Source organism: Ochotona curzoniae, unplaced genomic scaffold (genome assembly GCF_017591425.1).
Source record: "Ochotona curzoniae isolate NIBS_2020 unplaced genomic scaffold, NIBS_Ocur_1.0 contig_2692, whole genome shotgun sequence".
Taxonomy (NCBI): domain Eukaryota; kingdom Metazoa; phylum Chordata; class Mammalia; order Lagomorpha; family Ochotonidae; genus Ochotona; species Ochotona curzoniae.
The window spans coordinates 18,004,938-18,027,001 of NW_024465556.1; the positions used below are offsets into that span (position 1 = coordinate 18,004,938).

General features: G+C 40.0%; 1 protein-coding gene across 1 annotated transcript; it reads right to left on the minus strand.

Moving 5' to 3' along the window:
• Positions 1-285: 285 nt before the first annotated feature.
• AP3M1 (adaptor related protein complex 3 subunit mu 1) lies at positions 286-22,002 on the minus strand. The gene is made up of 9 exons (XM_040975993.1): positions 21,711-22,002; positions 12,765-13,041; positions 11,088-11,259; positions 8,714-8,851; positions 7,125-7,210; positions 5,998-6,131; positions 4,940-5,147; positions 2,697-2,841; positions 286-2,213 (listed from the first exon to the last, which is right to left on the minus strand). Exons 2-9 carry the CDS (start codon positions 13,035-13,037, stop codon positions 2,113-2,115), a joined length of 1,257 nt encoding a protein of 418 aa, XP_040831927.1. The 5' UTR covers positions 13,038-13,041; positions 21,711-22,002; the 3' UTR covers positions 286-2,112.
• Between the last annotated feature and the right edge of the window lie 62 nt (positions 22,003-22,064).

The following is a 22,064-nucleotide window of genomic DNA, read 5'->3' on the forward strand; positions in this document are numbered from 1 at the left end:
TCTCAGATTAGCTGGAATTCTGCTTGACAAATTTTCTACTACTACTGAGTACTTACGGATTTTTGTAATTGGTAGGAGATGGTGGTAACAAAGTTTATCACTTAGTCTGTGGCCAGAAGGGGCAAATTGGCTGCTAACATATCCAAGTTAGGAGACACACACTCGGAAGTGACCTGTGCAGCAGGCCTCACACCACAGTTGCTGGCTCACAAAATCTGATCATGTTTAGCTTGCTCTGCAAAGCCTTGCCCATCCAAGAATGTGTGGTTAAAATAAAAAAGAAAATAAGTTCTTACTTTCACCTTTATTGACACTATACCCAGAGCTAGAGAAAGGACTTACTGGGTTCTTTCAGATTAATAAATAAATAAAAGAGGAAAGAGTTTACTTGATGTTTTAACAGAAACTGCTAAAGGCAAGGAACTCTTGGCATATGTTCTGCTTGGGTACAAGATAAGACAGCACAGGAAGAAAAGTGGGACATCTGAGGTAAGAAATTTGAAGTTAAGACATTACAAACAAAAAGCAATGGAACTGGGTGACCGACTAGTGGAAAAGAGACTTGAGTATTTGGTAATATTTTACCTTCACCTGCCCATCTGAGATTAGTTGCCAAAAGTGGCCTTTCTTGTTAGAAAAAGGCAGGCAAAGTTAAGAATGTGCTGTATAGTGGACTCCCAGACCAGCACCAATCACTAACCTTTGACAGTATAACCATAATGAAGGTGTGAGCTTTGCTTAGCACTGTAAGGGGAAGAGTTACAAGCTGAGAACAACAGAATCAAAGCTCTAGGAGGAAACTGGTAGCAGTAGTAAGAGTAAGAAGAGCCAACAGAAGAGGAAACACTTAACTTTCAGCATTTCTCCATTTCTTCACGTCATCGGGCAAAAAATGGGGCAGGGACGATCAAGAGGCCGAGATTCGTCTTCTAACCTTGACAGTTAATAAGCTAGTACAAAGTTGATCACTGAGCATTTTGTTTCTGCCTCAATGTAACACGCTTCTATGTATTTTATCAGATTAGTAGCGGGTGTAAGTACACCAGTGATGAATATGATAGAAATTCTGGGAAGCAATTTAAGAGTGCAGGCTCAAGAAGTAAGTCTGTGGTAAGGGAGTTCCCCCTACGGACAAGGGATGCCAGCACAGACAGTGCCTTACAAACAGCCAAGACAGCAGTGAGACAGGTGCACTTCCTCCTTTTGCTGAACTGGGTTTAGAGGCAGTTGGGCTACCTATGGCCAAAGGGGTATCAGATAAACTTTATAAAACACAAAGATAGCAAAGGTTTCACTAAAATTTCTCTTTTGCTACGTTAATTTGCTTAAAAGCGCAAATGCCTGTGCTTGAAAGAACTAGCAGGAGCAGTGCTCCCTTTTATTACCTTCATAAAGCATTTGCCCCTGTAACACAAATGATTTTTACTGTGCTATCTAGCTGAACCAGTGGCACAAAACGGAGAGGGTCTGCAGCAAGGTTCCGGTAAATCAAAATCTGAGCTTTACATAAAAATCTTACAAAAAATACAATACCAAGTACAGTGAAGATGGAGCAAGGAGCAGCACTGCTCCCTGCCAGGGCCATGTGGAAGTGGCTTCTGCTACAGTGCTTGCTTAATGGCACAAGTGAAAAGCTGAATAAGGCAAACACTTGAAGAGGCAGTTTTTTTTTTTTTTTTTTGTAAACTTTAGGGGTGTGGGAGCATTTCCTCTGTTGGGACAGATACTGATTTGGATGTCTAATATCTGAAGGTATGATACTTGGCCACACCTACCATGCCACATCACAAACTAACACAGGTTCCCCTGACTGGAAACCAGTTCACTTGTAATCTGCCTTTACTGTCACAATGTGTACCATCCTGCTGATACTTCCCTCCCCTTCAAAATCTTCCAAAGTGAAAAGATACAAAATAAGCTAAGACGTTATAAAAGTTTCCTTAGCTTAAAGCGCCTTAAGAACCTTACATTGACTATTAAGCAATTTTGTTAGAGGTGTGTAGCTTGACGCAAATGCTTTAACTAGAGCACATAATCCCACCCACTTGGTACCTAATGGTAATAAACTGTAATGACACTTGGAAAAGAAACTGATCTTGATTAATTTTGGTCTCATGTCCTCACTTGGAACTTTCCAGCTTTCGTGACATATTTGACTCCTTTAAATGGCTTGTATTTCTCCCCATACATGTCCAAGCGATTTACTTTTAAGCCTGTGTCAAAAAGAATGAAAGCAATAAATTACTACATTTCAGTTATATAAAATACAATTTTTTAAACAATAGAGTACATATAATATTAAGTAGTTATTCCATTTATCATTTGGAAATGGCCCACCAATATATATTCACAAATTATTGCAGTGTGGGCTATAGCTTTAGCTAAAATTCCCTTGTGGACAGGGAACTCTGCTTTCTGTGACGATGAATGCCTTCCTTTTTGCTGAGTGAAACAGGGCAGGTTGAAGGGACGCGCAGTGAAATAAGGTGCTCTCCACAACAATGCATGCCAGGGAGGTGTTCCCACAGCACAGTGGAAAACGCCAAGTGGATCTATTTCTTGTTTTATTTTCTGTGTGTGTTTTTTAACTTGTTTATATTAAAGCAGATCTGTTGTTTTCTCTACAACAGGGAAGGTTTGTTACCTAAGCACCAAGCTCAGTAAAACAATTATCCTTAAACCCAAACATTTTGTACCTGAAATTGCAAGTTGCTGGATCTTGAACTGTATGTTGAGGCTTGGATTTTCTTCCGGCTTTGGTGCGCCTGATTGTAAATTTATCAATCCCTTAAGACTTGGGAGCTTCTGTGGAGTTATTTTTCCCACATCCCACGTTAGTACCTTAAAAAGAAATGAACAACCTAAATTACTTGCTGCAGACAAGTGCTCAAAGGATCAGAAATCATAAATTTCTATTTAAAATTAAGTAGTATTTTGGAAATAAGAGAACTGGATCTTCAAGGACTATACCACTTACTAGTTCCTAGACTCCTAATGGGGATTGAGGGTGGGCAATGTTTGTTGAGCATTTACTTTTGGATACAGCACTGCTTAATGTTATTCATGTTACCCCCCCCCCCCCCACAAAAGCATGTGACTTGGAGTTGTCTTTTAGTGAAAAATGAGAAAATTAAGGTTTCAGATTTCAAATTACTTGAAGTCATACAGATAGCTAAAGACATGCTGGGATTTGAAGTGAACCCTATTTGATTTTAAATGCTCTTTTTATTATATACCACCTTCATTGTTCCATAAAATGAGATTATTTAAGCTGGTAGTTATATTTGAAAAGCAGAGATAACAGATAGGTGGTGGTGGTGGTGGAGGGGGGGTTGGCGGGTATCTTCTATCTCTGAATGGCTGCAACAGCCAGAGCTGGGCAGTTCTGAAGCCAGGAGCTTGGAGACTTTTCTGGGTCTCCCATGTGGGGATAGGTGGCCAAGGAGTTGGAGCTCCTCTGCTGTTTTCTAAGGCACATTAGCAGGCAGCCGGATCACAAGAGGAGCAACTGGGATTCAAACCAGTCCCCATATGGGATGCTAGCACCTTGGGTGGCAGCTTTACTCACTACCACAGCACTGACCCTCAAATGAAGTGGAAGGTCAATAACAGGCGCGGAAGGGAAGGTGTTTTAGGTGAAGCTACCATGGATTTGAAGATCTCCTTTCTCAGTTCTGTGCTGCTTCTGGGTTAGTTCTTTAAATCCTTGGTTAGTATTACATGATCTTTAAGACTTTATATTTAAAAAAAAGCTTTTGATGTACAGTATTGTGGTGCAGTGGGTTAAGTAAACCCCCTTATTAGAGTGCACTTGTGAATGGAGGTGCACCAATGGATGTTGCTATGGCACAGCTGGTAGCTATTATCCCTCATGGGTGCTAGTTTTGAGTCCTGACTATTCAACTTCTGAGCCAAATTTCTGATAATATGCTTAAGAAAGCACAGGACAATGATCACGGGATGAAGCTCCTGGCTTCTGGATCCAGTCTCGTGCACACCTTGCTGTTGCAGCCACTTCAGGAATGACCCAGTGAAAGGTGAGCTCTTCTTTCTCACTCCCTCTGTACTTCTTTCTTTCAAATAAGTAAATCTTAAAAAAATTTTTTTATCAGGCAGTTCAATGGCTACGCTGTTAAAAATATTTTCTATCCAAGCAGGAACCCAAGAGAAAATCACCTTCTACAGTTATTTGACAATCTTTTCCTATTGAGATGTACAAATAGGGAGAATAATGTTTCCTATGGAAGAATATGAGACAATGAACTAAAAGAGGGCTGAGTGGCATCATGCCCCATTAGGTGAAGCCACTGCTTACAATGACAGCACCCCACAGTGGAGTGCTGATTTGAATCCTGGCTGCTCCGGCTCTGATCCAGCTTCCTGCTAACGAGCCTAGGAAGACAGCAGAAGATGCTTCAAGTACTTGGGCTCCTCCACTCTTGTGGGTTTGGGATGGAGTTTCTGGCTCCTGGCTTTGGCCTGTCCCAGACTAGCTGTTGCAGTCATTTGAGAAGTAAACCAGTGGATGAAAGAACTTTCTGCTGTTCTGCCTTTTAAATAAGCAAATCAACATCCTTAAGAAAAAAGAACAGAAAGGTCTTAATGATCAGTTTCTACAGAAAATCTAACAATTCATAGATTATAATATCACCTCATATCTATAAAAAAGCTTTTATCCTCTTTTTCATCAGATATTAGACTCTTTGGATTACCACACATGAGTAAAGGCACTTGAAAAAGGACAGAATGAGCTGCACTTTCTTCTTTATCTACACAGAAGCAGACTTTGGATTCCTTCCGTAGCCAGTAACACAGCTCAGTATGACCTCTTGATTTTGACAGGTACTTTAGTTTTAAACCCTCTCCTCTTCCCTTTCAACCAGATCACAAGAGAGACGACAGAAAACACTTGTTCATTCTTGATCTTAAGTGGCTCTACCTTGGTGACTGGATCAAACGTATAGCTGCCTTGTGTTGGTGTCAGGTTCATATTCAGTACAACTTTTGGCATGTGAACTGTCACTGTAATTCCTTCAATCGTTTTGCCCATATTCTGCTTTGGTCCAATTGTTATATCAAATCTGCCACAGGAACTGTTCTCCTTAAAGCTGATACTGTGTTTCACATACACTGGTATTGCCACTAGACTAAAAGGAGAAAGACACAAAAGCACATATACACACAATTAATGGTGTGGGATAACTTCAGAACATCCCTGCAAATGTTAGTCCAGGGTAGCCTACCCCACTTCTAGCTCCATAATAGGGCTCCATACATCTAGAACTGCATCTTTAGAACTTGTGCAAGGGAAGCTGAAAATTATACAACATTCTGGTAACTGTGTATGCGAGAAAATTATCACTGCTTAGCAAGAGGTATATAAATCAGAACTCTGAAATCTACTTACAGTATATAAACAACTGAGGCAAATGGTTGCATTTTTTTAAAAAAATCCCACTAAAAGATACTTTAAAATTTAATATAAATGAAGCAGATCCTAAATGAAAATAACCAAGAAACAATTTCTCTGCTTTGTGAGTCTTATTTTTATGCTACCACCCAAATACCTTCAGATACTTTCAATGGAAAAACTTGCTCCAGACCCGCAATGCTAAAGTGCTTCTTTAAAACTCACAGCAGGGAGAGTGACCTGGAGCGGGCATGCTGGGGAAAGTCCTAGGGAGCTGTAAGGCCTGTCTCCTTCTGTTGGCGGAATGTCTACAGACTCTGAGGTTCTACCCCGTAATGCAGTCTCAAACGCTTGCTCTCCAGACACTTCAGTGCAGTCTCATTCAGTACTGCTAAGCACTCTTACATTCAAGGTCCAGATAATTTTCAGCATGTATTCTCTTCAGTTCTGCTTGGGTGTCATGGTAAGCTGTGGGTAAGTGAACAATGATGAACTCAAGTGCCCGACTGCCAGAATGAAAGAGGAAAAAGAACTCTACTCAGCACACTAACACACGATGGCAGATTCTGGCTGACACATCAACATACTTTTGTGAGCTGACACGGTATGATATGAGTCGGAAATTTCCATCTGGAGGAATAAATGACAAAACTCTTTCAGATTCCCAGCGTTTGAACCGGATGCAGGGGTGAAAGCTGACATCATCCAGAAGCCTAGGGTTCTGCCAGGAAAACAGAACACAGCCAGGTTCATAAAGTAAAAGTAAATATGGCAACTCTGCTCAGGTATTAAGAGAAATTAGTGTGTTCCCTAAAGATAAAACAGTTGTGAGTGAAATAAACCAGACACAGAATGACAAATACCACATGTTCTCACTTGCACGTGGAAGCTAAAAACCTTGGTCTCTCCAAAAGAGACAATGGTGATTACTAGAGGTAGTTAGAGTGAAGGGCTGGACGAACAGAGGGAGGCCGTTAGGATGGATCTTGTAATACGGTGAGGAGGAATAAGTTCTAGATTTCTTATAGCACAGTAGGATGAATACACTTTACAATTTATATGATTTACAAATTAGAAGATAGGAGTTTGAAGGTTGCCAATAGTAAGAATCACAAATGTTTAAGGAGATGGAAATGCTGATTATCCTGATTTGATCATTATACATTATTTATTATATCAACGTATTGAATCATCACGTTGTATCCCTTGATTATGTACTTATTTGTCTAAAATATAGTCAGAATTTATTATGATATTTATATAACCTTAGTTTCAGAATGTTTTATAACTTGCAAATATTTTATATGCATTATTTTACTTGAATTTCTTTAACTATGAGGGAGGAACTCCATGGCATAGGTGAAAAACTTGAGGTTCAGGACAAACTGGTTCTCTTTACTGAAATTTGCAGTGTGGCAAGCTAAGTCTAAAGTGATAAAATGTCCAATGCCTTTTACTATTAATAAAGCAGACAATTATTCAGTGAAAATGACACTGGAGATTTGCAAAACTAAGCCTCCCAGCTTTCCACATAAGCTCATGGTCCTGGAAGCTGCTGTGCTAAGACTATTTCTTAGGTGATGCTTTACAATCTCAGATACAAAGTTCTTTGCAGTACTTACCACTTCATTTAGTATTTCATACGTATGAGTTGGAAATTTCATCTAGAGGAGTAAATGTAGCCTTTTGCTACAAATAAGACAACAAAACTTACCATGAAAGACAGGGAGAGATCAGGCATTCCTGATAGCTTAATGCAAGCATCAATGACCCCCTGAATTTCCGCAAAGACTGTAGATCCTGAAGAGAAAGAGCGAAAGCATCAATGGAACTGGAGCCCTTGCTACAGCTATCTTTACATCTGGGGTAAAGGAGACATCCTCAGGGTGTCAGGCTCACAGAAGCTTTGCACCTCGATTAACAGGTCAGTGGACAGATGACATGCTACGCCACTTCAGAAAGCTTTTTTTGTTTCTTAGTGCTATAGCCTGTACCTCACTCTGGTTGGAACATAATAATTCTACAGAAAATCAAACCTGTCTCTTTAGAGAATAGTTGCATAAGACTAATGGAGATGAATTTAAAGTACTTTTAGCAGAATTAAAAAATAAGGCAAGTTTTCCAGAAAATGTGGTTAAGCTATGCAAGTAACAACCACCTGTGATGCCAGCACCCCAGGCGAACGCCAACTGTGTCCTGGCTGCTTCACTCTCATCCAGCTCCTTCTAATGGCCTGAGAAAAGCAGCTGAAGAAGGCCCCTGGCACCCCCACCAGAGACGGGGTGAAGCTCTTGCCTTTGGGCTTTAGCTTGGCTGGGGCAGCCCTCTGGGGAATGAACAGCGAAGCGAAAGCGATCTCTAACTCTTCAGTTTCTTTATAAAATGTGACAATGGGGTAATTTTAAAAATTAATTTTTTGATAAACACATAATACTTATACATTTTTATGGGGTATATTTTCAACACATATACACAGCACAGACTGACTAAGCCAAGCTACCAGCCTTTCATTTTCTTTTGTTTTCGTTTGTAGTATACCAGCTCCTGTTTCAGTTCTTTCACAGTATATGATTTTGTGACTATAGCTGCCCTACTATACAATGGATATATATTTTTAAAAGATTTATTATGTTTATTGGAAAGGAAGATATAGAGAGGAAGATTTTCTGTCTGATGATTCACTCCCCAGGTGGCCACAATAACTGGAGCTGAGCTGACCTGAAGCCAGGAGCCAAAAGCCTCTTCTGGGTCTCCCACCTGGGTGCAGGGTCCCAAGGCTTTGGGCCGCCCTCGACTGCTTTCCCAGGCCACTAGCAAGGAGGTGGATGGGAAGCAGGGCTGCCAGGATTAGAACTGGCATCTATTTAGGATCCTGGTGCGTTCAATGCGATGACTTTAGTTGCTAGGCTATTGAGCTGGGCCCTGGATATTTTTAATAATTAAATTTTAAAATGCTAAAAGAATAATCAGATAGGGGGCCTTAAAGCAGCAGTAAAACTATGGTATGTGATAAGAGTTGTGATAGACAGCTGTTACAATAAGAGATGAGTCCCAAGGAGAAGTATGCAATATAACACTTATCTAAGTAAGGCATCATGGCTTCTAATTTACAAATGTTTTGCAGACCTCAACTAGTGGCTATGAAAATTATATGTAACCTCTGGGCAAGATAAATAGATTTCTAAATCCTTAGAAAATAAATGCCTTGCTACGGAATTACACTGTCAGAGGAAGGCGACTTTCTATTCAGTCTATGTCAGCTGAATTGCTTTTCCTCAAATAAGACAAAATGCATGCAATTACCTGATTTGTCTATAATTGCATCGATTTCTTCAACGACATCGAAATACGCTTCATTGTTTGTGTACTTTACCCCTGCCCGGCGCCACGGGATATTGGACAGCTGCCCAGTGGGAAGTGTGTCCCCCACATTGCTGCTGCCTAGGGAACCAAAAAGGAGAAAACAAAGCTGATGTATAAAATGGTTCTCAGAAAAGTAATTTTCAGGAAGAAAAAAAAGAATGCTTTAGTGGCTCTTCAGTGTTGTGCTTTCCAGAACTGTCAAAGACATATCTATAATCAACATGATCAAATTTCTAGAGACAGAAATAGGCCATGTGGTCTTCTGTGTACCTGCCAAACCATGTTCAACTCATTTACTTATGTTTTGCTTCCTGTGTGTTAACAGCAACCTAATTTCAGTGGCCCAGCAACAGAAGTTCATGCTGCTGCCACTTTTGAGAAAAGAGGTTGTTTTAAAACCTTTTTGCTGATAAACCGTCTCCACTGACAATACAGAGTGATAACTAGGTCCTTTGGGATTCTGCTTAATTGTACCCAACATGCTGCCAAAAACGCCTCAGTGGAGTAACTGGATGAAGAATGTACTCAGGCTCTTTCCCATTTTCAGGTCAGCATACCGACTTAGTTGTCAGGCGGCTGAAGTTCAGCATCTGAGCAACTGCCTGATAAATCGACATAGACTTGTGTGGCTGTTCAAAACCACAGTTTTTGTGCTTTGACATATGTAACTTTTGGTTATGTTACATTCCTAATCCAAAAGGAGTACTTGCTTAATCTCTCTTGCCCCAAACAGGGAGAGAGTTCCTCAACTGGTCAAAAAAATCTATCTTCTTAGCAACAAAATACAATTACCATTAACACTTTTACGCATTTCCCCCATAAATGCTGCACTTATTATTTCTATTACTTATTGATTTTGTTCTGATTGCACTTATAATCCTGTCATACATACAATGATTCTTTTACAGTTAGTATGCATGCCTCCATCCTGTTGCTTTACAATAGTTTTTGAAAACTACAGCTTTAATCATGTTATTTTCCTGCTTAAAACCTCCCAAGATTACAATAAAGGCTAAACAGCCAACATTCAAGGACTTTCTCAACTTCTAAATTACTTCTCTCGCCATCCATCTGAAAAACAGCTCTGCTTCTCCCAAAGAGGTTAACACAACTCTGGGCTTTTACTGTATGCGTGTTCTTCCTTGGACAGTTGCACCTATGGAGAATGTTCTCATTCCTCCTTTCGCTAACTCCAATGATCCTCCAGCGGCCTGCAATGGCCACCTATCACAGTTCAGCAAAGAACCATCCTTTTGAACTTTAGAATATACTGCCCTACGAATTATATGCTCAATTTTATACTCTGTATTTAGTAACTTTCTAATCTCATTATAAAATACATATCCATTTTGGAAGTTTGGAAAGGATAAAGCAAGAAAAAAATATATATATATATATTCTGTATTTCCTTGGCATTTTAGATTTTTTTTTTTTTTGGTCTTTGTGAATGTTTATAGAGAACTAAGGGTAATGTTTAATGGTTTTGAGCTTTCTTAAAAACTGTTATTACATTGCCTCCAAACTATGGAACTGTTTTTATCTTAATATTCTTAATGCAGTGGTTTATTTTTTTTTCCTCTATACGTTCCCATCCATCCAGAGTTTAAGTTTTAAGTGAACAGATGCTTCATCTTATCTTTTTCTGAAGTTCTCCTAACACTCAGCCTTGTAAGAGGATAACAGAGCTACTCAATGATCTTTTCCTTAATACATTGTTCATGTCACTTTTAGTCAATGCACGAGTTTATGAATGCCGAATGGCAGAGTTGGAGTGGTGTAAGCATTTCACGGAATCCTTCCCTAGAAGATTTTAATGCTTTCAAAAGAATATTGTGATCAGTACTAATTACTAGCCATCCTCAAGAATTAAACTTAACTAGAAGATTGTAACAAGTATAAGGCCCACACAGCTTTAGATCTCAACAAATAGATTAATTTTCTGTTTTCTCTTGTTATAACACATCTCCTGCATAGATAAGACACAAAGACTGGTAGGCCAGAGCACACATTCTGTGGTTAAGTCTCAAGTTTTCTATAGTAATTGCTGGGTAATGGCATATTGCCAATTATATAATGTCATTGTTAATTTAAACTGCCAGACTATAGCTAACTGCATACTCTTCTAAGTGGGTCACATACTAACTTCTTGAGGATTACCTAGGATAATTTATTCAGTCCACCTAGTTAGTGCAAAGCAGTAACTAATTTTGATCAAATTTTACTACTTTGATTATTTTTCATATTGTAAGTTCTAATGAGGTGTTACAAAGTTTTAGCTGCTCCATTGCTACAGCACAGCATGCTTTCATCTTACCTGTAATAGAGTTGACAACAGAACGCAGAATTGTTGGTGGTTTAATCAGTTCTTTCAGAATGTTAGATTCAGTAGCCAGTGGAAATCCATTGTCTAACATTTCTTCCAGGAGCTCATACACTATAACCACATTATCCTTAATTGCAGCCTCCGAACACTCACCAAAATAGTCCTAACAAAATATACAGAACTTGGCACAATGGAAAGTAGGAAGAAATATTTGCTAAATACTTTTTATTCTGAAGAATAAATTTGCAGTAGCATAGCTTACTATTTAAGTTATTGGAAATCTATAAGCAGAAAGAATAAATTTCTCTCCTCCTAGCATTATCCTGAATATTTTATTAATTTATTATTTATTTGAAAGGAAGAGAGAGAGAAAGACAGAGAGAGAGAGAGACAGACAGTTCCCATCTACCTCTTCACTCCCTAAATGCAAGCTGTGGTCAGGTCAGGGCAGAGCAGAGAGCCAAAAAGTCAATGCAGGAATCTTCCACAGGCTGCAAGCAGCCAGTGAGCAAGCCATCACTGTTGTCTCACTGGGTCTGCATTATCAGGAAGCTGAATTCAGGAGCTGGGTACCCAGCCATTCTGACACTGAATGAAGTAGTTAACTATCAGGCCAAAAGTCTGCTTACTTTAAATGTTTTAGAATGCACTGGATTCCAATTACATATCATACCAGAAAGTACTGAAGTGTTAAACTGGGGCCTGGCCTCGTACGTGCCGGGATTCCATATGGGAGCCAGTTCATATCCCAGCTGCTCCACTTCCCATTGAGCTTCCTACTTGTGGCTTGGGAAAGCAGTTGAGGACGACCCAAAACTTTGGGAACCTGCATCCGTCTGGGAGAACCAGAATAAGCTCCTGGCTTCAGATCCACTCAGCTCTGGCTCTTAAGTCACTTACAGAGTGAACCAGTATATGGAAGATCTTTCTGTCTCTCCTTCTCTCTGTAAATCTAACTTTCCAATAAAAAGAAATCTTAAAATAATAATAAGAAAGGTTACACTAGAATGTGAGCAGTAAGCTTCACTTTTCCTAGGATAAATGTTATAGCAAAGTGGGTAAAAGGCTGCTTAAGAATACCACCATCCTTCAACAGAGTGCCAGTGAAATTCTTCCACTTCCAATCCAACTTTCTGCTTATGTACGCTCTGGGGCAGAGGACAATGGCTAAGTGCGTGTGTCCCTTCTCTCCACATGGGAGACCCAGAGTTCCTGGTACCTGGCTTCAGCCTGGCCAGTGCGTGGAAGAGCATTTCTATTTCTATCACCGCCTTTCAAGTAGATAAAAATAATAAGCATTAAAACAAAACAAAACAAGAAACTGTTCATTTATACTTATCACCCCTAAACCACATATGGATAAGTCTTAAATTATCTGGTATACACAGCAAAATAAGAATTAGTAGAATGTAAATACAGAAGAGTTCAATAAGCAAAAATTTTGAGATCATCAAAAGAAATTTCATTTGGAGACACTATTACTGCATGATGATATAATCCATAGAGTAAACACAGCAGCCATCTGTAATACTGTATACTCTAGAGAAAAGGGTTTATGAAGTGAGAAAGAAACAAAATGTAGACATTAAAGGCTGAGTATTTAATCTTGAGTCCCACTTCCAGCTCACTTGGGTAACTTAAATTAGAAATGTCTCAGGTATAACCAACCTGGAAAGTGTCCGCAACTCGATGTAGGAACTCAATTACAAAGAGAGGTGGCACTTCAGTCTGTATGACAGACACAAAGAAGAGCTTATCTCGGTAGATACTTATGAGGTAGTGGTGAGGTGTTGAAATGACAGGTGGTACATTTTCAACATCAGCTGCTTTCTCCTGAGCTTCAAAGAAATAATCACAGACAGACTGGCTCACAACACTCTTCCAGTGCTTCTCGAGAAATATGTCACCAGAACAGTTGATGAGAAATAGACTGTGGATCATTTTTCTGTGGGGAGGAAAAAGGTTTTATTTTATTAAATACCTTGAACTGTCCAAGTCTTATCCACACACAAAAACTGTATAAAGGCAATATAAGAAACTACAGACCATACTGATATAGGGGCCAGCAGTGAGTAAAGCCACAGGACACTGGTTTGTGTTCCTCTGTTCCACTTCTGATTCAGTGCCCTGCTAATGCGCCTTGGAAAGCAGTGGAAGATGACCCAAGTGTTTGGGCCACTGCATTCCATATGGGAGACCAGGAAGAATCTCCTGGTTATTGGCTTTGACCTGGACCAGCTAAAGCTGTTGTGGTCATCTGGGGAGTGAACCAGTAGGTGTAAGATTTTTCTCTTTCAATCCCCCAACCCTCATAATTCTTTCAATAAATTAAAAACAAATTAATGTAAAAATTAAAAAAATATATCCCCTAACAAATCGAATCCAATAACATCTTAAAAAGGCTACATACCCTGACCAAGAGAGATTTTTTCCAAGGCAAAGTTGATTCAACATAAGAAAGTCAATGAAATATGCAATATTAATACAAGTAACAAAAAAACAAATGCTCATTTGAAAAAGTATAGAAAAGTATTTGACAAAATCTAGTATCGTTTTATGAAAAAACAACAAAATAATCCAAATGCTTAAATTGGGAAGAGAAAGTTCCTTAACATGACAAAGACCATGAGAATTCCTGCAACTAATGTTAGTAAATATGGGGGCCAGCATGTGGCCTATTGGCCGCTGCCCTATGATGCCACTATCCCGTTTAGTGAAGATTCATGTCCTGGCTGTTCCACTTTAGATCCAGCTCCCTGCTAATGATCTAGGAAGGCAATGGAAGGTTGTTCAAATGCTCGGCACCTGCTACTCAAGTGGGAGACTCCCAGATGAAGCCCCTGGCTCAGTCCTGGGCATTGTGGCCAATTCGGGAATACACCAGCAGATAGATGGAAGACCTCTCTCTGTAAACCTGACTTTAAATAATAAGCAAATGTTTAAAAAGGGAGGGATTAACAATTATGGATTATACATTCTTATCATTTTTATTCAACATGGTACTGGAGTTTCTAGCCAGGGAAATTAAGTAAGAACATGAAACAAAAGGCTTTCAAAATGAATAGGAAGAGGCAAAACTGGATTTACAGATGATATAATTTTTTATGTAGAAAATCTTAAGGAATACACATAGAAAAACCTAGCAGAGCTAACAGCTGAGGTCAGTAAGGTTCCAGTTTAGATTATTAAAGAAAAAACAAAATTTCTATTCGCTAGCCATAAATAGCTTGAAAATGGAATTATGGAAATAATTTCAGGGTCAGACATTTAGTCTACTATCTGAGACATCTTCCTGGAATATTCAGGTTTCATACCTGGTTCTAGTTCCCAACTCCAACATCCTGTTAACAGAGACCCTGCAATGCAGTGATGATGGCTGAGTAACTGGGTCCCTATAACCCACTCAAGAGACATGAATTGTGTGCTTGGTTCCTGGCTTTGGGGTGACCTGCTCCCCAGCAGATGCAAGTATTTGGGTCCTGAACCAGAGGATGGGAGCTCTGTCTCTCAAATGATAAGAATTTCAAAAATTTAAAGAAGAAAAATTCTTTAACAATAGTATCCAAAGGATTTAATTACACAGGAAATAAATCTAATAGAAGCAGGATAAGACCTGTGCACTGAATTTACAAATCTTTGAAATAAATGAAAAACACATAAAAGTGGAAGGATATGCTATATGTATACATGGCAAGCATAAATACTGTTAAGGTCAAATATTCCTCAAATTGATTAATTGGCTGCAATATCTACGAAACCCCAACTGACCTTTTTGTGAAAACCAGAGGGTTAATAGAAATGAAAGAGACCAAGAACAGGTCACACAATCTTTTTAAATAAAACAAAGAAACAAACAAAAAAACTCCCACAAAGTTGTAGCAGTCACAGTTCTTGATTTCAAAGCCTTCTACAAAACTAGCAAGTAGCACTGGCACAAGACATACGTCAGTGAAGAACTGTGAGTTCCAAAAGAAATGCTTAGGTTTACAGTCAGCTGCTTTTCAACCAAGGTACAAAAGACCATTTAATCTGAGAGGAAAAAAACAGTGTTTTCAACAAAAGGTACTGGGACAACAGGATTTCTACTTGTGAAATAACCACAAAGACAAAAAACACCTGGTTCTCCACCTCATACTCTATAGAAGTACCATAAAATGTTACCAGTGATCTATATGTGAGAGCTGAAACTATAAAACTCTTAGCAAAAAATGCACACATCTTCATGTTCCTGGATAAGTTTTTCTTTTTTTTTTTTTAAAGATGTGATACCAAAAGCACAAGCAACAAAATAATAAGTCAACTGGCTTTATTAAAATTACAACTTTTATGCTTCAGAGGACACTGTGAAGAAAGTAAAACTATGTATCTGAAAAGGGAATATTATCTACTTATAGATAAAGAACTCTTACAACTTCATAACAAGACAATTAAAACATTTCTCCAAAGGAAATTTACATATTAATGATAAGTCCCCCCTCATCCCCCAGACCCTAAGTACCACAGTCATTAGGCAAATGCAAAACAAGATCACAATGAAGGATCTTCCTCTTTCTGTCTCTACTTTTCAAACTAATTCATAAAAAGAATTTTAAAAAATCTATGAATACAGATTCTATAAAGACAAATTTCAAAGAGGAAATAGAGTTGACTCACTCAATTCTATTGACACACAAAACAATGACATCAAACTGACCGATTCTTTTCAGAGGAAGTCATTTATTTGTATGAAAGCAGCTGACATTTAAAGACTATCTAGTAATGATTTCCTGTTCCCCATTTGGCTGTGTTCAATAGTTACCAAGTAAACAATATCAATTTCTAAGGTGTGTATTTAGTATTAGTGCATTAATAAATACTAAAGAGTTAAGAATTTAGAGATCTCATTAGAAGCAAAATTGTGTCCCCCCACTCCCTGCCAAGGCTATCTCTATAAAGCAAGCAAGCTGAGCTGAAAGTAATAATTTGACATTTCAGACTTAGGAATTGCTATATATATATATTTTTTTTAATCTAGTCAGATGCATTATTTGGCAGATATACTTGGCGACACCCTTGGTTTCCTATCTGGATATTACTACAAGTGCTCCTGAATACATACTTCGCTACATAGACTCTGCTGACTTCATAACCTCAATTGATCTAAAAAAAAAAAAAGAACAGGAATTGCTAATGAAGAGGCTTTAGCTAAATTTTTATTTAACAATGTGTCGTATTTAATGTATCTTTCTTAGAATAAAATCTGCATCTGAGGAAAAACTTGTGACCTCAGATCTGAATACTTCAGGTAAGCCAGCTGTGGAGTAGCATCCTTCTAAAAAATTCTTTCAAGTCCTCTCAATGTGTCTTACACATCAAAGACTGATGAAGTGAGTATCTGCTGTGGGCCACAGTCTGTGCTAGGCACTTTATGTTCTCATTTAATCTTCACAATGCTATTACTTGCTGCTTTTACCTCCATTTTATACATAGGGCAATACAGAAAACCTAAGTCATCTGCCTAAAATAACACAGCATCAGAGCTAGGATTAAAACTGAGATCCAGATGAATTCTAAGCTGCAGCTCATATCTGCCTCCCAATGATGTACAAACCCATTCCTGCACAGCACTATTCAAGAGGGCCTCCTGCAGTGATGGAGCTGTCCTTCAGCTGTGCTGTCCAACATGGTAGTCATTAGATGTATGTGGCTACTGGGCCTGACAAACACAGCAGATGTCACTGACATGCTGGAATTTTAATTAAGTTAAAAAAAAAAAACACATGTGGTTGGTGGTGCACAGAGCAGGGAATGTGCTGCTTCCACCTTTCGACTAAAGAGGAAGAGATGAAGCATACACTTCTCTTGTAGATGTAAGTCAAAACATGTTCTGGCTTTTATACTGACAAAGTTAAACGAATTATTTACAGGAAAAAAATCGGATTGCAAGAGCTGACAACGTTCATGCCACAGAAAGTATACTTCTCATGGATCTTGGCAGTCATGCCACCAAACACATGAGGTCTGTTCTTGAAGCAAGTGACTTCGGAGTTTCTTTATTTGAGGGCTAGATCTCTACTCATCCTCTTAAGCTGCTGGAATATTCTTTCCAGGAAAGTTTCCACCAAAGTTGTTTTTCCTGGCAGCAGTTCAGGTCCCAGAAGAATAAAGCAGCCTGCTGGATTTGCTGACATGAAGCCTTAGTGCTGAGATGAAAGCACAACACTGGCAGCCATTAACGGTGCTTACCTTGAAGCCCCACCTCAACCATCTCTAATAGGAAAACAGAGCTCATCTGTCATATCCATATTATCACTAAGAGTTTAATGCATACAATAATAAAATAAAACCACTTGTAGCAGCATAAATCAACCTGTTTTTCAGCAACAGTGTCATTTTAACAGATGCAATTTATTTCAATTAACTGCCCATACAGCTACATAGACACTATCACTCCAACCATTTTTGTGTTCTCAGTTTCTCTGGAGTCAGAAAACAGAAATCTTTCAGTTTATTTAATAGAGAAATGAGGTTCAGAGGCAGCATCAGCATACCCTTTATGGCAGAAATACTCCACAAATCCCATGGATTAAATGCAGTGCACTCCTGGTATTTTATAAGCAATAAAATTACAGTAGTCAAAATATCCTGAGAAGACAATATCTAAAGGAGAAAATATATTCATTTTCTCTATTTACAAAGCATAGAGTGGTCTATTTCTGAAATGAGATTGAGACCAGAAAAGTATCCAGTTTCTCTGATTGTCTCATACTACTTTAACCATTTATTCATTTCAAAAAGTAGTTCTGAATATGTGTTATACACAAGGTACTTCTGGAAACTAAGTGGAATGAAACGGAGTCCCATATTCACAGCCATTTAGAGTTCAGCAGAGAGGATTACACACAATGAAGGTGCTATCATTCTTAGTCTGCGCTAAGCATCTACACGGCCTGTTGGTGAGAGAGAACACCAGAACGCATTAGGTACGCTGCAGGACAGTGGTGAGATGAGAGAAGAACAAGTAGAGAACAACCCACAGGGCAATGCAAGCGGCGCTAAGCAGTCTGAACATCACTCGCATGTACCATAGTCTATCACTTATTTGTTTTGTGCAGATGAATCATGCAATCTTACTTGCATGTTTAGAAAGATTCCATTATTTAGTCTGTGGAAATTGGGAAAGTGAGCACTGACCACAGTATCAGTTGAAAGATGAATCTGGACTAAGATGCCAACAACAGGAAGAGGATAAAATGAAAGCATAAACGTTTTTAATTTACTTTGAAAGAGTTCCAGGGAAAAGCAGAGACAGAAAGGGGCAAAAAGAGAGAAAGAGTGAGAGATCGAGATCTTCCATACAGTGGTTCATTCCCCAGATGGTTGTATCAGCCAGTACTAGGCTAGGGAAAAGCCTGGAACCTGGAGCTTAGTTGGGTCTCCTACACAGGTGGCCAGGCCCTAAGAGCTTGGGCCATCCTCTGCTGCTTTTCCCAAGTGGTTAACAGGAAGACAGATCAGAAATGGAGCAGTCAGGACTAAAACTGGCCCCCAAATGTTGCAGGCAGTGGCTTTATCTGCTATGCCACAATGCCAGTACCAAGGATACAAACTTAGTTATGCTTGGAGGAAAGTCATTTAGTCTTGGAAAAGAAGGGCGTGGAAATGAGAAGGAAGATAAGACATTTATTTCTGGTCCTATATAATTTGACCCAATTTTGTATTTGTTTGACTCAAAAGATTACATTCAAATGTGCGTATTAAGGACAGAGCCCAAGGAAGGAATTCCAACACTGGAATTGCAGGTGATGGAAGGGAAAGGGCCTAAAAAGACTACAAGTTAAGTGTGTATGATTTTTAGTAACCAGAGTTTGCTACAATGTTTCCAGAACAAAAGGAATGGAAACACTGATTAAATCATGCAAACAGGTCAAGGCACAAGAAGACACCTGTTGATTTACTGGTGTTTCTCAAACACATTTCTTTCTGTCTGCTAAGCATTGTCACATTCTTTTTACCCATGCCCTGCCTCACTGCTACAAAACTTTAAAAAAATTATAATTTTTTAGATTGCAAAGTGACAAATTACACTAATATTTATTAAGTGATGTTATGATCTAAAAATAAAATGTGGAAGGATTAAATTGAGCTAACATAGCCAGAAAAAATTGATTACCTCAAAATACAGTATGTTCATCTACTAAACACATAAATGTATATGAATCTGTACTTTATCTGTGTTCTGAGTGTTATGAACTGTTTTATTCCTCCTTACATGTGCAAGTGCCTAGTGTACACAACATATTCAAAACTATTTGTTGAATGGCCAATATACTGCCTGAGAATGTAGGAGTATGATTTTGTTGGTCTCACAAGAAGCACTGTTTTGGGCCTGGCGCGGTGGCGCAAGTGGTTAAGGTCCTCGCCTTGCACGCCCAGGATCCCATATGGGCTCCGGTTCTAATCCCGGCAGCCCCGCTTCCCATCCAACTCCCTGCCTGTGGCCCAGGAAAGCAGTCGAGGACGGCCCAAAGTGTTGGGACCCTGCACCCGGGTGGGAGACCTGGAAGAGGCTCCTGGCTTCGGATCGGCATAGCATCAGCCGTTGCAGTCACTTGGGGAGTGAACCACTGGATAGAAGATCTTCCTCTCTGTATATCCGCCTTTCCAATAAAAATAAAATAAATCTTTAAAAAAAAAAGAAGCACTGTTTTCCCACACCAAGAAAGCAAGATTTAACACATGGAAGATGTTGGTGATCTTGATAAAAGTTGGAATGGAAGTTGAGAGGAAGGCTGGAAAAAGGCATTGAAGTGGCCTGAGAACTAAGCAGTAAGCAGGAGACAAACCCAAGAAGTTATTAGAATGAAGAAAACTATCTGTACAAGAAATGAAAAACATAGGAAAACATAGAGCTAGCATCGCGATGCAGATGTTAAGCCAAGCTGCCACCTGCAATGCCAACAACCAGTAAGAGCACCTGGGAAAGCAGCAGCAGATGGCTCAAGCACTGACCTTCAGCTGAAATCCCTGGCTTTGGCTTGGCCTGGCCCTGGCTATTTGGGGAGTGAACCAATTGTTGGAAAATCTCTTCCTTTCTCTCTCTTTCATTCTGCCTTTCAAAAGAAAAGAAAGGAAAATAAATGGAGCACTTTCTGAAATGTAAAAGGAAGGATGATATGTAAGGCAGAGGGTAAAAGCTGATCCAGAAGTCGGGGAGTAAATGAAAGACCCTGCGAATGCAAGAGAGCACGATATTTGCAGTTGATGCCATCTACAGAGAAGGGACACTTCTCAATCTTCAAACAGAAAAGGTCTGTACATGGCGTGCAGGAACATGATGGCTTCCATCTTCTTGATACAAGGGAGAGCAAGTCATTTGTAGATAGAGAAATCCTCTTCTCCATAAACACCATTGCTACTCAAGAATTACGGTACAACAGAGCTATTTAAAAATATCTAATGTGCACTGATCTCCAGAAATATTTTGTAATCAATAGTTAGAAACTGCAAAAATCATTAAATATGGTAAGAAAACGTATTCTTAAGGTGAAGAGAACTGTCCTAAAGATATGTAAGTTTCAGGAAATTCTCCATGTGCTCCACCTTTCAGGAAAGCTTGTGTTGAAAATGGCTCTCTTTCAATCTTTCCACTGGCAACCATGACATCCTCTTCCTTCTCGTCTGGGGTTTTCTCTTCCCTTTCTGGAATCCTTAATCTAGCACACTTATTATTTTCTTTCTGCACACACACACACATCTTGCACTCTACAAAACAATCAAACCCCAAACTTTTCACCTTGCCATTGTGAGTAATCTTGTTTCATGCCCCAAAAGAAAAAGGGTTAGTCTACACAACACTACTAAACTAGTTCTCTCAAGCAGCCCAAAGATTTTCCAGTCACGAATGCCTATCTATTCCCAGCCTTCAACTTCCTCCTGGAACTCTTGCAGCAATTTATGTGACCAGTAACATTCCAGAACACACAAGAAAACCTTCTTATCTTACTCCAAGAAACGTCATGGTTTCTGTTCTCGCCCTGAAAGTTAATTTCCAGCTAACTTCTCAGACTCCTCTCCCGAGGCAAATTTCATTTCTCTTTTCACCACCTAAACCATTGCTGAGGATTCCATAAAGATCCAACTCCACAAATCGCTTTACGTTCTGTGAAGGCTCTTAATTTCACAGTGACACCACCTTCTTCATCACACATTAGGTTCAAACAAACCTGAACCCAACCAACAAGCAACCGCGACTTTTTGGAACGGGCTCCTCCTCCTCACTGTATTCTCCACCCCGGGCGTCCTCCTAACAGGAAGTCCGCTCTGGTCCACCAGCAGTTTCGCATTCCAAAGAGGAAGCTTGGGGGCTCATTCGAATATTCGGAACTCCAAGAAGGCCCTTGCCTCGCCCGGGTGCACGGAGAAGGTCGCCCCGGGTGCCTGGGAACACTGCGCTGCAGGTGCACCGCTGTCTTCCGGCGCAGCTGGCCAGAAAGCCCGGAAGGCCGGCAGTGTCCGGGAGATGCGGCCTTAGAGACGCTCCCGAACCCCAGCTCCGCGACCCTCCGCCATCCAGTCGCCTGCCCAGTTTTCCAGCTGTGCCCAGCACGTAGACTCCCCGGCCCTCACACTCACCCAGACACCCGGGACAATCCCCGCGATTCGGCGCCGGGTCCTCTCCGGACCAAAGCTGAGGCAGCAGAGAAGGCTGTGAGGACCCTGCAGTTGGAGTGCCCAGTACAATGCCTGATGAACAGCTTCAAAGACTCAAACTCGGTCTCTCGAATTAGAAAGAATAAGCAGCTGTGAGAGCAGAGCAAGGCGGTCTCTTGAAGTTTGGCATCTCAGCCTGCGAGTTCAGCTAGGATCTCGAAAAGGGGCACGATTCCGTTCCCTTCGGACGCAGGCGCTCCTCGTGCAGCCTCCCTCAGCCTCGGGTCCCCGACAGGGGGTGGGCTCCTGAGGGGGCGTGGCCGTCGCTGTGGGGCC

Bases quoted from the DNA above. Each gene is read 5' to 3' on its own strand.
- AP3M1 (XM_040975993.1), bottom strand. From the start codon at position 13,037: ATGATCCACAGTCTATTTCTCATCAACTGTTCTGGTGACATATTTCTC. The intron at 8,852-11,087 runs GTAAGATGAAAG...TTGGTTCCCTAG, and splicing joins TGTTGTCAACTCTATTACAG to GCAGCAGCAATGTGGGGGAC. The intron at 6,132-7,124 runs GTAAGTTTTGTT...TTTTCCTGGCAG, and splicing joins ATCTCTCCCTGTCTTTCATG to AACCCTAGGCTTCTGGATGA.